We start from the raw sequence: 16,476 nt of genomic DNA on the forward strand, positions 1-16,476 counted from the left end.
ATAAATCAAAGCTAAACAAGTAAATAAAACATACGTAAAACAAGGATATCAACATAAACACACTAGCCAGCCTAAATAAATAGAGAAGTAAACTAAAGTGATAAATACTAGTCAAAAGCTATGCTAAAAAGATGGGTCTTGAGCCTGCTTTTAAAAACCTGAATGTTCTCTGCAGAACAGAGAACAGAAAATTAAAAGTTCACCACTCGTACCAAAAAAGTGATAAATACTGACCCCCCCCAAAGTAATTGCCCCATCTATCGTGCATTGAATGATTTGAATGACAAGTCAATGTAGTAATTGCCATGACATGCCTAGCCCTTACTTCCAAATAACTCCCTCATGCTATATCCCCCAGGGTCCTCCTCACACTGGATTCACAAATGTCACTTTGATCTGAATGTCCAAGGCTTTAGTCAGAGACATGAGACATGAGGAACAGTTTAAAGGGGGAAATACAGAGGAATGTGCGATGGCTTTGTGAAATCTCAGAGGAGTGAGACAAAGACACAATATGTTCAAGATAATCAGTCAGTTTGACAAAGATATTTACTTAGTCTTGCCTCCGAAATGTCACTAGAATAATATAGGGCTGGAATTCAGGATTATTTTAGTAGTCAACAAGTCAAACGATTTTTTTTTCCATTCTACATTGAGATTTTTAAAAGTCATAGTATGTAAGTTTTATTGACAAAAACTAGATTATGGGTGTTTTTACTGGCCCAAAAAAACATGTGTCCTTACTGTAGCTTGCAACTCCACAAATCTGACTCAGGAGGACCAACTCCTGCTGGTTTACATAGAAATGTTGTTCCTTTGCTTTTCTTACCTTGTACAGTATAACAAAAATGTATATGTCCATGGAGAATATTCCGAAGTATGGTCCATGAAATCAAGATTTTGAAGTTCCACACCCAGAAAGTTACACATTGCCTTTAACCAAATAAAGGCCGCAGTATATTGACTGAAGGGTTCTAGATTTTAAATACTTACAAAAAGGTGCAATATTATTAAAAATCACAAACTGTTAGGTATTTGTTGACATTTTGATTTAATAATGTCACTTTTACACTGCAGCAGTTGTGTGGTTCTCTGTGTTTGTTAATGTAATCTGAAACAAAACAAAATGAAAGCTCCAAGCGGCGTTAGATGGCCCTCGTGGGCCATGCTTCGGACTCAGCCCCGCACTCCCTAATGGTCATGCTAACACGTCGCTTCCATGTGTTTTCTTACGCCTTTGGGCTGTAGTTGTCACTAAACAAAGTCTACACACATAGGAAGAGCTGATGCGCTAAATGGAAAAACATAGGTTTTTGAGGCATCACCATGGCAACACCGTGCAAAATACAAACATGGCCCCTTGGACTTTTTTGACAGGAACGGCCTGAATAGTCACTGTGCCAAATTTCATGTTCTTCAAAGAAGTTAATATGTTGTTATAAGACGTAGGAATATTTGGAATTTTTTCCATTAGGATAACACGGGCTATTTCATGCCTCGCCATGGCAACCTGGTGAAAGATATGACATGGGTCCAATTGACTTTTTTGATCAGGATGACATGAAGAGTCATCGTGCCTAATTTCACATTATTCCATAAACTAATATTGTTCTCATAAATGGGAAATTTTGGGATCACTCCCATTAGGATAACATGGTGCAAAAACAACATGCATCTGATTGACTTAATTGATTGGGATGACCCAGTGGAATTTTGTGTCAGATTTGGTAACAATTTTCAGACCTCCATACAAATTTATTTAGACTTTAAAGCAGCTCTGCTTGTGTATAAGTCTCTTCATGGCCTAGCACCAAAGTACATCTCCTTCATGTTAGTGCCACATGAACCATCTCACACTCTGAGGACCTCAGGGACTGGCCTCCTGCTGATGCCCAGAGTCAGGACTAAACATGGGGAATCAGCGTTTCAGTTTTATGCAGCTAAAACCTGGAACAGTCTTCCTGAAGATGTGAGACAGGCCTCTACTTTGACAATGTTTAAATCCAGGCTCAAAACAGTTCTGTTTATCTGTGCTTATGACTGAAAGGTTTTTATTCTGCACTCTTCTGTTTTAATGTTCATTTTACGATGATTACACTGGTCAATATTAAATTTATTGTCTAAGATTTTTTAGCTGATTTAGGATAATTTTGATGTGCTCAATCCAAAAATCACATTGGTTTTGCTCAATCAGGTCAACTTTCTGAACTAAGCTACACATTTGTTTTTTGAAGATTTTGTTTACATATGAGTATTTTCACATCATATGATGCAAAATTCTGTTATATTTCTTGCTATAAACAAATTCTGAAGATTTTGCATGTGCCAACTTATGACTAATTGTTTTTTTTTTATATATTACAAGTGAATGAAATGGTTTCGACTAGAAGATCTTGCAAAAATAAGCCTGACATATTCTGCTACATCTGTGGTGAAAACACCAATGTTCCTAACAGGAAACAAGTCACAAGTTTCATAAAGCGTGCTTACCATGCTTATTTTGGTATTAAACCTGGTGACCAAAATAAAGCTTGGGCGCCACACATGGTATGCAAGTCATGCACCGAGTATCTGCGTCAGTGGACTAAAGGCAAGAAGAGCTGTCTGAAGTTTGGAATTCCCATGATTTGGAGGGAGCCGACAAACCATGTCACTGACTGCTACTTCTGCTCTATTGATGTGACTGGGATCAACAGAAAGAACCGAAGCAGCCTCAAGTATCCTGATCTTGAATCAGCACGTCGTCCTGTAGCTCACTGTCATGAAATTCCAGTACCTGTCTTTGGAGAAGTTCCTGACATCAGTGACAAAGATTCCCCCAGTGTTCAAGAAGATGAAGAAGAAGAAGTCTTTTTTAATGATGATGCTCCACATCCTTTTTCCCAAAAGGAGCTAAATGATCTAGTTCGCAATCTCAGCTTATCAAAGTCCTCTGTCGAGATATTGGCATCCAGATTGAAGGAAAAGAACCTCCTCTCTGACAGTGTTCACATAACCTTTTACTGCAATAGACAAAGAGTTCCTCCGTTTTTTCCTTGAAGAGAAGGACTTGGTGTACTGTACAGATATTGCTCAGCTTCTGCACAAGCTTGGAGTGCCACAGTATGAACCCAAAGATTGGAGACTGTTCATTGACAGCAGCAAGTGATCGCTGAAATGTGTTCTGCTTCACAATGGCAACCAGTTTGACTCTGTACCCCTTGCTCACTCGACTATGAAGAAGTTTGAAGGAGAAGTATGAAGTGGTAAAGTATGTGTTGGAGAAAATTTGTTATGATCAGCATGAGTGGCTTATTTGTGTTGACCTGAAGATGGTGAATTATTTGTTGGGACAACAGTCCGGCTTCACCAAGTACCCATGCTTTGGGATGCATGTGGGATAGTAGAGACACTGCTCAGCATTATACAAAGAAGGACTGGCCTGTGTGGGAGGAATTGGTGCCTTGCAGAGTAAGGAACATCATCAACAATCCTCTGGTAGACAGAGACAAGATACTCTTCCCACCACTACACATCAACCTCGGCTTGATTAAACAGTTCACTAAAGCTCTAGACAAGGATGGTGGCAGCTTCACTTACTTGTGCCATGCTTTTCCAGAATTAACCATAGAGAAGTTGAAAGCTGGCATCTTTGATGGTCCTCAAATCTGTCAGCCCATCAGAGATCCTGAGTTTGAAAACTCAATGAACGAAGTGGAACTGCAAGCATAGAAGGCTTTTGTTCTGGTCGTGAAGAACTTTCTTGGCAACAAGGCCAGGAACTATGCAGAACTTGTCACCAATATGCTGACTGCTTTCAGAAACCTTGGATGCAACATGAGTGTCAAAATGCATTACTTATTCTCACATATGGATCGGTTTCCTGAGAATCTGGGATCACTGAGTGATGAGCAGGGGGGAGAGATTCCATCAGGACATAAAAGAGACGGAGACCAGGTATCAGGGACGCTGGGATGCAGTCATGATGGCTGATTACTGTTGGACTCTGAAGAGAGACATCCCTGCTGCTGAGCATTCAAGGGGTTCAAAGAAACGGAAGTTCATATCCTGAATTTTGCACAATGATAACGTAACGTTTCAATTTACATGTACTGACCTTTATCAATTAACATAACGTAACATTTCATTAATACATTCTATTAGAAAACTATTTATCTCCTAAAACATTTTTTGGATGAGAAATATTAAAGAAAATCAACTGATAATGTCACAAAATTGTAATCAATTTAGCCAGAAGATCGGATTTTTCAAAATCAAATTAGCATAAAAACCTGACCTGACTGAGAAAAATGGATATCATTTTTGGATTCAGTGGTGCAAAATGGAAAAATGCAAAATTCAGTTGAAAAAACACAGACAACTTTAAAAAATGTTTTTTTTTTTTGTAACCCGGTGTTATTTGTGATTATTTATGTTTTGATTTGTGTGATTTTAATGTCCTTCTTATTCTGTAAAGCACTTTGAATTACTTTGTGTACACATTGTGCTATACAAATAAACTTGCCTTGCCTTCTATAGGCCAATAATATTTAATACAGATGGGGCAGCTAAAATTATTATTGTTATTATTAAATTACAGATTTTGTTGTAATTTAGAGAGTTTATGGCTCTAATCACTAATAGAAATGATCAGGTTCAACATTCGTGCATCATTCTAGATGCATCTGGATTTTCTTTTGATATACTGATCATCAGAATAATCAAAATCATCATCAGATACACTTTGTGATACACTTGGTCTTAATTTGTAAGTCTTATTGTTTTAAATGAGGACTAGTAGAGTTAAACAGAGTTAAAGCTACCATCTTTAAGTTCATAAATTTTCTTTTCACCAGTAGATGGCAGATGTGAAACCTGTCCCCTGGCCTTTGTTCAGGAACACTTGTGCTCTCTGGCCATCTGTCAGGTCGATGCTGGCACACTATCAGACTGCAGGAACATAGATAGCATCTAGAATGCAACAGGGGCAAGCTGGCAAATCTAACTGCAAATGGTAGCTTTAAATATTTTCTGTCGTACATTTCCTTGTATTGTGCAGTATTTTTTTTTAAACTGTTTTAGTTTATGAAATGTGCTATATTATTAATAAAGCGGATACATGTTATAAAGGCATATCTGGACACTGGCATATCAGAGATGAAAGCAGTTTTGGTGAGTAAGTGTCATAGAAATTTAAGTATATTCATGTTGTGTCCTCAAAAGCATTTGATTTGTGTCAGTCTGTCAGACCCAGACTAGACATGTGTGAAGGCTCTGTCTCCACGCCACGGGAAACTCGTTGTTCTACCTGTGTAAAAGTTCATTATTGTATGGGTGTGAAACAAAAGTCACTCTAATTTGAAATATATGTAGCATTGTCATTCTGGCATAAACAGTCAGAGCTCAGATGCTCGAAAAAGGAAAGACTGGGGGAGACGCCGAAAGGCTGACAGTCTGTGTCCAGGGCAGGCCTGGGCCCTGTCCTGTATCTGCTGTAACAAACAATAAACCTTTTTTCTGTATTTCAAAACTCACCGAGCTTCGCAAATGGATTACTTTTCATCTAGAATTGCAATTTTTCCACAACAGTCACTGTCTGTGTGTTCCTTTGGATTATATTATAATCCTCAAGTGTCTGTACTGTAGACATATCATTTCAATACTGGCCTATTATTAACTCTTATTATAAACTCTTTTTACATGAATGGTAAAAACGCATTTGACAATGTTGGCCCAATATATATGCATGCATGTACACTACCAGTACACTTCCTTTTTCATTTAGGTTTGTTCTTCCTTTCTATCATTTACATTGAAGATTTTCACTGATGGGATCAAGAGTAAATTAACACATATGGGATGTTGTAAATAAATAAATACTCAAAATAACGCAAAACTTGTTTTATATTAAAATCTATTTAAAAATAACCACCCTTTGCTTTGATCACAGCTTTGCACTTTTGCCATTTCTTGACCCTAACACGGCACCTGTGAAGTGAAAACGATTACAGGACAATCCATCAAGAATCTCATTGAGAGAAAGCCAAGGGTTTGTACATACGAATGCATGTATGCAAAATAACAAATGTTTGTCCCCCCCAAACAAGTCCATAAAAGAGATCATCAATAGATATTGGTTTTAAAATTATAATATCGAGTAAGCCATCTAAAAAAGCTGCAATGACATGATAAGAAAATAAAAAGGAACAAATAATTGCAGTGTAATCTTCTATAAAAGGGCTTATCAAGATATATCTGTGTGAATATCTCATTTCAGTACATTTCCTCAATTTGAGCACCAGTATTTTTCTCTATGCTGCCCTAGTTTCTGTGAGCATTAGATTTGTCTTTTTGAACAGACAAAAGACAAGCGAGTTACAATAAATAAGAGGAAAAAAGAGGTGGCTGTATGTTTGCACAATAATCATAAAAGGACAAATAAATATATTTTACATACAATTTTTGTGGGAAGTTAATTGAACTTTACACCAACATCAATTGATTGCAATACTGGAAAATATCAGAAACAGCTTTCGTATTTAGCAGAATTCAGATGGTTGCAAAAATATAACATGATTATCTTTGTGAGTTGGGAGATTAAAAAACAAAAAAAAGATGCTGATAGATTATCTGAAATTGACTGATTGTTTTACGGTCTCCTTTTACTCACCATCACTGCGGTCGACATCACTAGAGGCCATCATTTTGGAGTCTTCGTGGGATCAGACCTGAGGCAGACATGGACAGGCCACTATGGCATCAAACAACACAGCAACAACATCAGGTCATCACTGCAACAACACAATCTACACAACAAAGTCTGCCAGAGCCTTCATGCATTTTCTGACAAGACATAGCTTTTGGAAGGACAAAACACAACAATACTGTTATTGGGAGCATCAAGGAGTCTGTAAAAGAAAATGTGTCTGAATATGAAGACAAAGTGAGAAACCTCTTTATGGAGAAACTTCAACTGAATCAGGGGCAACAGTGGCTCAATGGTTAGAGTGTTAGTCCCCCAACCCGAAGGTCGGAGGATCGAGTCTTGCTCGTTGTTGTGGTTGGAGGGGCCGATGGCGTAGATTGGCAGCCTCGCTTCCGTCAGTCTGCTCCAGAGCAGCTGTGGCTACAATAGTAGCACCAAGTGTGGAAATGAATGAATAATGACTACAGTGTAGCGCTTTGAGAGACTTTCATAAGCTTGCACACAAAAGTGTAAGCCATAATTATTATTATCATCTCAAAATTGAGCTGGACCAAGTGCATAGAGCTGTGCCTAGAAACTCAGAGACCTCATCCTGTTATGGTGAGACTGAAGGACAAAATGACTGTGCTGGGCCAAGCCAACAGGCTAAAAGGCACAGGGATGTTCATTAATGAAGATTTTTCCTGAAGCTGTCAAGTAAAAAAGGAAAGAAGATCTGCCAGCTCTGAAAGCAGCCCGTGAGGTGATGTGGCTTATTTAAAGTATGATAAACTGTTCATTCACCTCGCAATTTACCTCACCAAGCTAATTCTATTGCTTAAGGTTTAATGTGATTGGTCCTTCAAGCAGAGGATGTTCTGCATTGTTCTCTCCAATTTTGTATAGTTTGATCACCATCTTCCCGATGGCTGAAAGCTTAATATTTGCTAATAGGCCTTTTGATTCTACTAACTCTTATAGTGAAATTTACCCTGATGTGCACTTTTTTCTACTTACTATGCTTTTAACCTGTGTGATTATTATAGTGTAAAAAAGTTTAATGAACCTTTTCTAAACATGCATCCTACTGCATTTTCAACTTTTTATCTAAACATTAAGATAAATTCACACATTTCCTCTACTCTTTGAATTACTGTATTATCTGGACTATAAGTCGCACATTTTTCAAAATTTGGCTGGGGGTGCAATTTATACTCAGATTGGACTTATATGTGAAATTATTAAAATATACAATTTCACATGTTCGTTATTGTCACACTGTCCACCACGCGAGGGCACTCTAGGCTTGTGTACCAGCATGGCAGCCACATGGAAGTGGAAGCGGCGCTTCATCTACTTCTGGAGCAAGCGGAGTTGTTCAGAAGCAACACCGAGGATGAAGAATTCAATGCATTTAGTGATTTGGAGTGAGATCAAAAGTAAACTTGTTAGTTAATCAGCTAAAACTAAAGCATAAAAAACAAGCTATTAATATCTTACATTAACATACCAGACATCTATTCAGTTCGCTGTCTATGCTTCATGTAGTTGAATAAATGTGTTAGGTAACAGTTGATTCACTTGTTTGACCAATTGATGGCGCTGCTGTGTTAATTGTAACAAAAAGTACTTGTTTTCCTTTATACATTTCATATTGAAATTTCCCCTTATTAATTTCCCCTTCATTTATAAGACCATAAAGGTGATCATTTTTCATTTGGAACAAATGTTTAGTTTACATTAAGTCGACTTTAAGGTTACAAAAACTACTTCCTGTTTTCCGGCTCAGCCATTTACATGTTCACTATTGAGAAGTTTTATCCGACAGAGCACTATTTAAGAAACAATTGAAAAATAAAATATAAACTTTTCAGTTCACCGATTTGTTTACTAGCAGCAAGTGGTATGTATATTTTCCATGTGTTCATAAACAATTTTGTGTGTATATGTAATATGAGCCAGAGCTTATGTCATATTTTATGTGTTTGGCAGTTCTAAGGTGTGAACTGTGATGAAATAAGACCACAGTAAACATCAGTGAAAAGAACTCTCGTGTCTCTCGTGTCTGTGGACAAGCCGGCATATGTTACGTTAGTGTATTCATCTAATTAACTGTTAATATCTTACATTAACATACCAGACACATTCAGTTCGTTGTCTATGCTTCCTGTAGCTGAATAAATATAAATGTTTTACATTAGCGCGCAGTACTGCTATTTAGACTGTTATTCTCCATTTTATTGTTGTTATTATTGTAAGTAAATTTTATTGTTATTATTATAACTTTAAAGATAAAATGTCTGTTCTTGGTCTGGGATTTGGTAAAATAAATTTCCCCCAAAAATGCGACTTATGTTGGGTTTTTTTTCATTATTTTGAATTTTTTTCGCTGGTGCGACTTATACTCCGGAGCGACATAGTCTGTACACATTTACGATTATCACTATTAGAAACATGGCTTACCCAAGACACATGTGAATTTTTTAAGTTGACTAATTATCAATTAATCAATATTTTGTAAAAAAAAAAAAAAAAATAGAGTAGGGGGTGGTGTCTGTCTCTTTATTTAGAACAATTATAAATTCAAACTAAGGAATGACCTAAGGCTTATTTCAGATAAAGGGGAAACAGTGTCTATTTGTGAAGCTTTCTGGTTGCGAGAGAAAGAATGTTATTGTTGGAGTTATAAGTGGCATTAAAGATTTTACTGAAAGTTTATCTGAATCTCTCTGCTAGATTTGGGGATATTTTAACATTAATATTTTGAAAGCCAAAACAGTGCCATACACAGATAAATTTATAAATACCCTTTTCTCAAGTAATTTTTTCCCATTAATTAATAAACCAACAAGAGTGAGTGACAAGACTTCCATCTTGATTGATAATATAAATACAAACAATTTAGGCAATGAAAATAAATCTAGGATTATCTACGCACATTTGTCAGACCACTTTCCTATATTTCAGTACTGCTCACTTAAGGTTAAAAGCAATCATGAAAAAAAAAACATAGCAAAGAGGAATATGAGCAAACGTAATGCAGAGAAGTTTAAATTCAAGATAAGTAATACTTCTTAGGATAAACTGTATCTAGACGATGCATACAAGCACTTCATGCTGCAAATCAAAATACATTTTTATGATTCTTTCCAAGAAAAAAAAGGAAAAAAAAGACTTGGTGATAGGTGAAATAACTGATTAATTAAAACCATCCTCTGCTGGGCATGATGGCATTTGTTTCTGCCTTCCTTGTGACGCAATTTAAGCTTTACATTTTGAAACCGCTAACTCACATCATCTCACTGTCTTGATGATCTCAAGGTAGACAAGGTCATTCCCTTAAGAGGATAGAGCATGTTTCAATAAATATAGACCTATATCTGTTTTACCTTGCTTTTCAAAAATATTAGAAAAAGTTGTTTATAAAAGCTCATAGAAATAATAATTCAATTCTTTATAAAAATCAATATGGTTTCTGTAAAATCACAGTACTTACATGGCTCTGATTGTTAGATGAGATAAACTCAATTTATTTGTAGTATTTTTAAATGGTTGCAGTTCTGATAGACCCGATATACAGTGTGGACTGCCTCAGGGGACCATATTGGGTACTTTAATAATAACTGCAATAATTTATTATTACTAGTAGTACTAGTAGTAGTATTTAATCATACATAAATGACTTATGTTATACATCTTAAGAGCTTACCCCAATAGTGTTTGCTGATGATAATACATTATACATACCTAATTCAAACTTCAATGTACTAATAAATCAAACCAATGCTGGATTGTCTGCTTATCGCCTCTTTTAATATGAAAAAACAAAGGCAAAAAAAACTAATTATATGATTTTTTTTTCTGGCAAAAAACATTTCCAACTAACCTTAAAATAGAAATGGATTCATTTGAAATAACTCATGTCTCATCCACCAAATTTCTGGGTGTCATTGTTGACTAAACTGGAAAAAGCTTGCCGAAAAATTAAGAAATATGTTGGTATTACAAGAAAAGTCATTAAATTTGTGGACTCAGAATCAATACTATCGTTTAAGTTACCCCTATTTGTCATATTGTAATATAGTGTGGGCAAGCACTTTCCCAACCTCTCTGAAGAAAATACTAATGGTACAAAAACGTTTTGTTGGAATTGCGACTCATTCTGTGCCAAGATCTTCTGCTAATTTAACCTCCTAACCAAGCTCTTGCATGACATGCTTTTTGAATTTCTCTTTGTTATTTGGGCTGATTGGGACCTGATTTATGTAAATAGAAAGAATTATCTTGTTTTAAGGTGCGTAAATGTTTTTAGGTTTTTTTTATAATCCAGAGCCTCTATGTGATTTTTTGTGAGGTATTTTAGCAAAATGTGTCTTGCCCTGGCACAGATATATTATATAAGCAGCTCTTGAGGTCAAAATAAGTCCACTGTGTACAGTGCATCTAAATATAAAGCATTTCATTGTCTGAGAAACAGGAAATACACTGTTAGCATGCTAGTTGTTTTTAGCTGTAACCTAACGGCAAAACGTTTTGTGTGGTTGGTAAAAATATTATTTATAACACAATATTTGAAATAACGCTGAAATATAAACTGCTAAACTAAACCAAGAATCCCATGCATTTCAGAACATGTTTGTAGAGAGAGCAGAGCTACAGGGTTAGCAGCTTTAACACAGAATAAGACTTCACGGGGACACAGGGAGGGCATCTGACACACAGGGAGGGCATCTGGCACGCAGGGAGGGCATCTGGCACGCAGGGAGGGCATCTGGCACGCAGGGAGGGCATCTGGCACGCAGGGAGGGCATCTGGCACGCAGGGAGGGCATCTGGCACGCAGGGAGGGCATCTGGCACACACAGGGAGGGCATCTGGCACACACAGGGAGGGCATCTGACACACGGGGAGGGCATCTGACACACGGGGAGGGCATCTGACACACGGGGAGGGCATCTGACACACGGGGAGGGCATCTGACACACGGGGAGGGCATCTGACACACGGGTAGGGCATCTGACACACGGGGAGGGCATCTGGCACACACAGGGAGGGCATCTGACACACACAGGGAGGGCATCTGACACACAAGCAGGGCATCTGACACACAAGCAGGGCATCTGACACACAAGCAGGGCATCTGACACACAGGCAGGGCATCTGACACACAAGCAGAGCATCTGACACACGGAGAGGGCATCTGACACACGGAGAGGGCATCTGACACACGGGGAGGGCATCTGACACACGGGGAGGGCATCTGACACACGGGGAGGGCATCTGACACACAAGGAGGGCATCTGACACAGAAGGAGGGCATCTGACACAGAAGGAGGGCATCTGACACACGGGGAGGGCATCTGACACACAAGCAGGGCATCTGACACAAAGGGAGGGCATCTGACACACAAGCAGGGCATCTGACACACAAGCAGGGCATCTGACACACAAGCAGGGCATCTGACACACAAGCAGGGCATCTGACACACAAGCAGGGCATCTGACACAGAAGGAGGGCATCTGACACAGAAGCAGGGCATCTGACACACGGGGAGGGCATCTGACACACAAGCAGGGCATCTGACACACAAGCAGGGCATCTGACACACATGCAGGGCATCTGACACAAAGGGAGGGCATCTGACACACAAGCAGGGCATCTGACACACAAGCAGGGCATCTGACACACGGGGAGGGCATCTGACACACGGGGAGGGCATCTGACACACGGGGAGGGCATCTGACACACGGGGAGGGCATCTGACACACAAGGAGGGCATCTGACACACAAGGAGGGCATCTGACACACAAGCAGGGCATCTGACACACATGCAGGGCATCTGACACACATGCAGGGCATCTGACACAAAGGGAGGGCATCTGACACACAAGCAGGGCATCTGACACACAAGCAGGGCATCTGACACACAAGCAGGGCATCTGACACAAAGGGAGGGCATCTGACACAAAGGGAGGGCATCTGACACACAGGGAGGGCATCTGACACACAGGGAGGGCATCTGACACAAAGGGAGGGCATCTGACACACAGGGAGGGCATCTGACACACAGGGAGGGCATCTGACACACAGGGAGGGCATCTGACACAAAGGGAGGGCATCTGATACACAGGGAGGGCATCTGATACACAGGGAGGGCATCTGACACACAGGGAGGGCACCTGGGGAGGGCATCTGACACACAAGCAGGGCATCTGACACACAAGCAGGGCATCTGACACACAAGCAGGGCATCTGACACACAAGCAGGGCATCTGACACACAGGCAGGGCATCTGACACACAAGCAGAGCATCTGACACACGGGGAGGGCATCTGACACACGGGGAGGGCATCTGACACACGGGGAGGGCATCTGACACACAAGGAGGGCATCTGACACAGAAGCAGGGCATCTGACACAGAAGCAGGGCATCTGACACAGAAGCAGGGCATCTGACACACGGGGAGGGCATCTGACACACAAGCAGGGCATCTGACACACATGCAGGGCATCTGACACAAAGGGAGGGCATCTGACACACAAGCAGGGCATCTGACACACAAGCAGGGCATCTGACACAAAGGGAGGGCATCTGACACAAAGGGAGGGCATCTGACACACAGGGAGGGCATCTGACACACAGGGAGGGCATCTGACACACAGGGAGGGCATCTGACACACAGGGAGGGCATCTGACACACAGGGAGGGCACCTGGGGAGGGCATCTGGCACACGGGGAGGGCATCTGACACACACAGGGAGGGCATCTGACACACACAGGGAGGGCATCTGACACACACAGGGAGGGCATCTGACACACACAGGGAGGGCATCTGGCACACAGGGAGGGCATCTGGCACACAGGGAGGGCATCTGGCACACACAGGGAGGGGCCGAAACTATAGGGTTAGCAGCTTTACACAGAATAAGACCCCATGGAGACACAGGGAGGGCATCTGACACACAGGGATGACATTATATTACCTTAATAGCTGCAGTTCCACTTTGCGATTTGCCAGTTGAGACCATTCAAATACCAATTGACAGCGAATAATTTTAGTCCTTCTTAGTATGACTTAAACTATCCAATGAATGCAGTTTAACACGGAAGATACAATAAGCACTAACTAACATGTGACAGTTTAAACCACAGTGTCAAAGCATTAGCACGACTCAGCAACTTTAAGGTCAACTCAGAAAGTGGAAATAGCCTAAGTCACAAGAAAAGTACAGCAAGAATACAATTCAGTAAGGCTCAAATATTATTCAAATTGAAATCTGAATGGATGCAATTAGCAAAAAAGCCTGCAATTTTTGAAGTACCATAATTTCCTCCACAAACAACTAAATATTCTAATTCTGCATAAAAACCTGCTAAACCCAAATGTGATTCTTGTATTAGTTTGTCAGTTCATATATTGTCAATATTTTATAATATTTTTCACAAATTGTTCAGTCCCACAGTTTAGTCCTGATTAAGTTCTCCAAGTCTTGTCCAGGCTTCTAACTTGATATTATAGACCAAATATTTATTTCATTTGAATGATTTCTGGTGAAAATGCAATAAAAATGAATACACTATGAACAGAATGTATAGGGCATTTAAAAGTCGAGTTAAGTTGTCATTTAGTCCCTACTTTGGCCATGGGAGGTCTGTGTGTTGTTTTGAAGATTTGCAAAATATGATGTATCTTTTACAATAATAATAAAAAGTCCTAGTTTGTTTGTATAGAAGACACAACAGGTTAATAAGAGTGACTAGACAGATATCACCAAGATATCACTAAGCTAAATCCAAACCAAATGTGATCATGTTTACAATGCTGAACCGGTACAATGCACTAATCTCCAAGGCTAGCAGAGTTTTAAATGTTTCCTAATGCAAAGTGACAAGCCATTCTAACCCAGTTATAAGCTTATCTTGTATTGTTGTGCAATCTTTGGCCACGAATGTTATTTAATGGGGAACGCAAACAGTCGTAAAAGTTTAAAGTAAAAGTAACAGCTGTAACGTCTGACCAGGCAAACAGACCAATGAATGGCTTAAAACTAATAATACACTGGATATTTGTAGAGGATCTGAGAATAGCAAAGTGAGTTAAAATAACTTGTTTTTTTGTTTTTTGGGGGGTTTTGTTGTTTTTTTTTTCAATATTTGTTGACAGTACAATTACAGCATAATCATAAAAGCACTCAAAATACTTGGAGAGCCGAAAATATGATTAGCAATAATCCTAAAATACAAGTAAGATTTAAAAATCACTTGCTATTGAAGCCAGTAGCCAAAATAGACCATATTCAGAGTTTAACTGCAGGTTTATATTGTTTTTATAGCGTTATTCTGTCATAAATCTTTGCTAGTTGACATGCTAGTCCAGTCATCTAAAGCTAAACGTGAACGCGGACATGAACCTTACCGCGGTATAATCCCGTGTTTTCAGTCTCGCACTCGGGTTTGTGTTGGGTTTATGTGGTCCGTGGGGGTCCGTGGGGCTCCGTGGGGCTCCGGGGGGCTGTGTTCATTTCTCCAGAGGCTGTGGATGCATGGCGGCGACGAAAAGATCGGGGAAAGCGCAAAGAGCAGCGGTTTGTTTCAGGCTCAGGGCTGGAGTGCGAGTCGGTCCTGACGTAGAGGCGGGGACAGTCACGTGACCTCCTTGCAGCCCTGTCACGTGACTGTCCCCGCCTCTACGTCAGGACCAACGTAGTGTTACCATAGACACGGATTATAGCGTCTGTCAAGTGTATTTTCCCTCTTTTTTGTCTTTAATTTAATTTTTAAACGCATTTCTTAAATATCTGCATACAATTTTAATGTTATTATTATTATTTTTTTAACTCTCTTATTTCTATTGCCTATTTATTTCCATTGGTAGGTACAGTAATCGAATAGATTAGGAAAATAAAAATGCATTTACCATGGAAATCCGTCTTGTTTGTGGCAGCAGTCAAAAATTCTCATAGATATACAGTATTAGTCAAAACAACATTAAAAAGTAAACGAAAGCATGGTGGAACAACCCAATAAATAGCTGGTCCATATAACCCCCATTCTAATGAAATTGGGACGCTGTGTTTATTTAGTTTACATTCCTTGTAAGAAGATAACATCCAGCCCTGAAACTAATCTGAAATTTGCTGTGCTCAATGTCAGATCTTTATGTAACAAGTTATTTTTAATGAATGATTTTATCTCTTCTTTTAATCTTGATTTTATGTTTTTAACCGATTCAACCAAACATGGCTTGAGAAAAACAGGTAATGCAATTCTAGTGGAAGCAACTCGACCCAACTTCAAATTTGAATCTGAAACACGAGTAAACAAAAAGGGTGGAGGTGAGTGTGCATTTTTTAGAGATAATTTGGTCACTTTAATTTGGTAATTTGGTCACTTTGGTCATCTTTTGAGTATGTTTCCTTTAAAATGGAGCTAAAACAATCCCCCTCCATACTCTACTTAGTCATATACAAACCTCCCCAGCACTGTCTGAGTTTTATTGATGATTTTTTTATTGATGATGCACAGACTTTGATGGTTTAGTCCAGTGGTTCTCAAATAGTGGGGCGCGCCTGGTGAGATACCGGGGGGGCGCGTATGACTCCGCGTATGACACTGTAGTACTGTACGCAGCGCGCACGCAGCGCGCGCACAGCAAAGAGCAGGAGAGAGCGAACAGATCGTGACACAGGGCAGTGAACAAGAAACACTTTTGCTAAAGAGACACTATGGAAAACATTTTAACAGGAATGAAAAGAAAGGCAGATATAGACGGAGGTAAAGTCACCCGAAAAATAAGACGAGGAAGTCTGAT

The 16,476-nt window shown here is 39.6% G+C and overlaps 1 protein-coding gene across 2 annotated transcripts in view; it reads right to left on the reverse strand.

The window, feature by feature from the left end:
* slc36a1 (solute carrier family 36 member 1) overlaps positions 1 to 15,281 on the reverse strand; it is a 59,593-nt gene extending 44,312 nt beyond the window's left edge. The window contains exons 1-2 of one of the 2 annotated variants that reach the window (XM_033974093.2): positions 15,082 to 15,281; positions 6,650 to 6,707 (exon numbers count right to left, since the gene is read on the reverse strand). In XM_033974093.2, coding sequence (XP_033829984.1) covers positions 6,650 to 6,683 — 34 coding nt within the window. In that variant the 5' untranslated portion in view covers positions 6,684 to 6,707; positions 15,082 to 15,281. The remainder of the gene's footprint in view (positions 1 to 6,649; positions 6,708 to 15,081) is intronic. The other variant, XM_033974094.2, reaches the window with a different exon arrangement.
* Positions 15,282 to 16,476: the final 1,195 nt, after the last annotated feature.

Source organism: Periophthalmus magnuspinnatus, chromosome 10 (assembly GCF_009829125.3).
Source record: "Periophthalmus magnuspinnatus isolate fPerMag1 chromosome 10, fPerMag1.2.pri, whole genome shotgun sequence".
Taxonomy (NCBI): domain Eukaryota; kingdom Metazoa; phylum Chordata; class Actinopteri; order Gobiiformes; family Gobiidae; genus Periophthalmus; species Periophthalmus magnuspinnatus.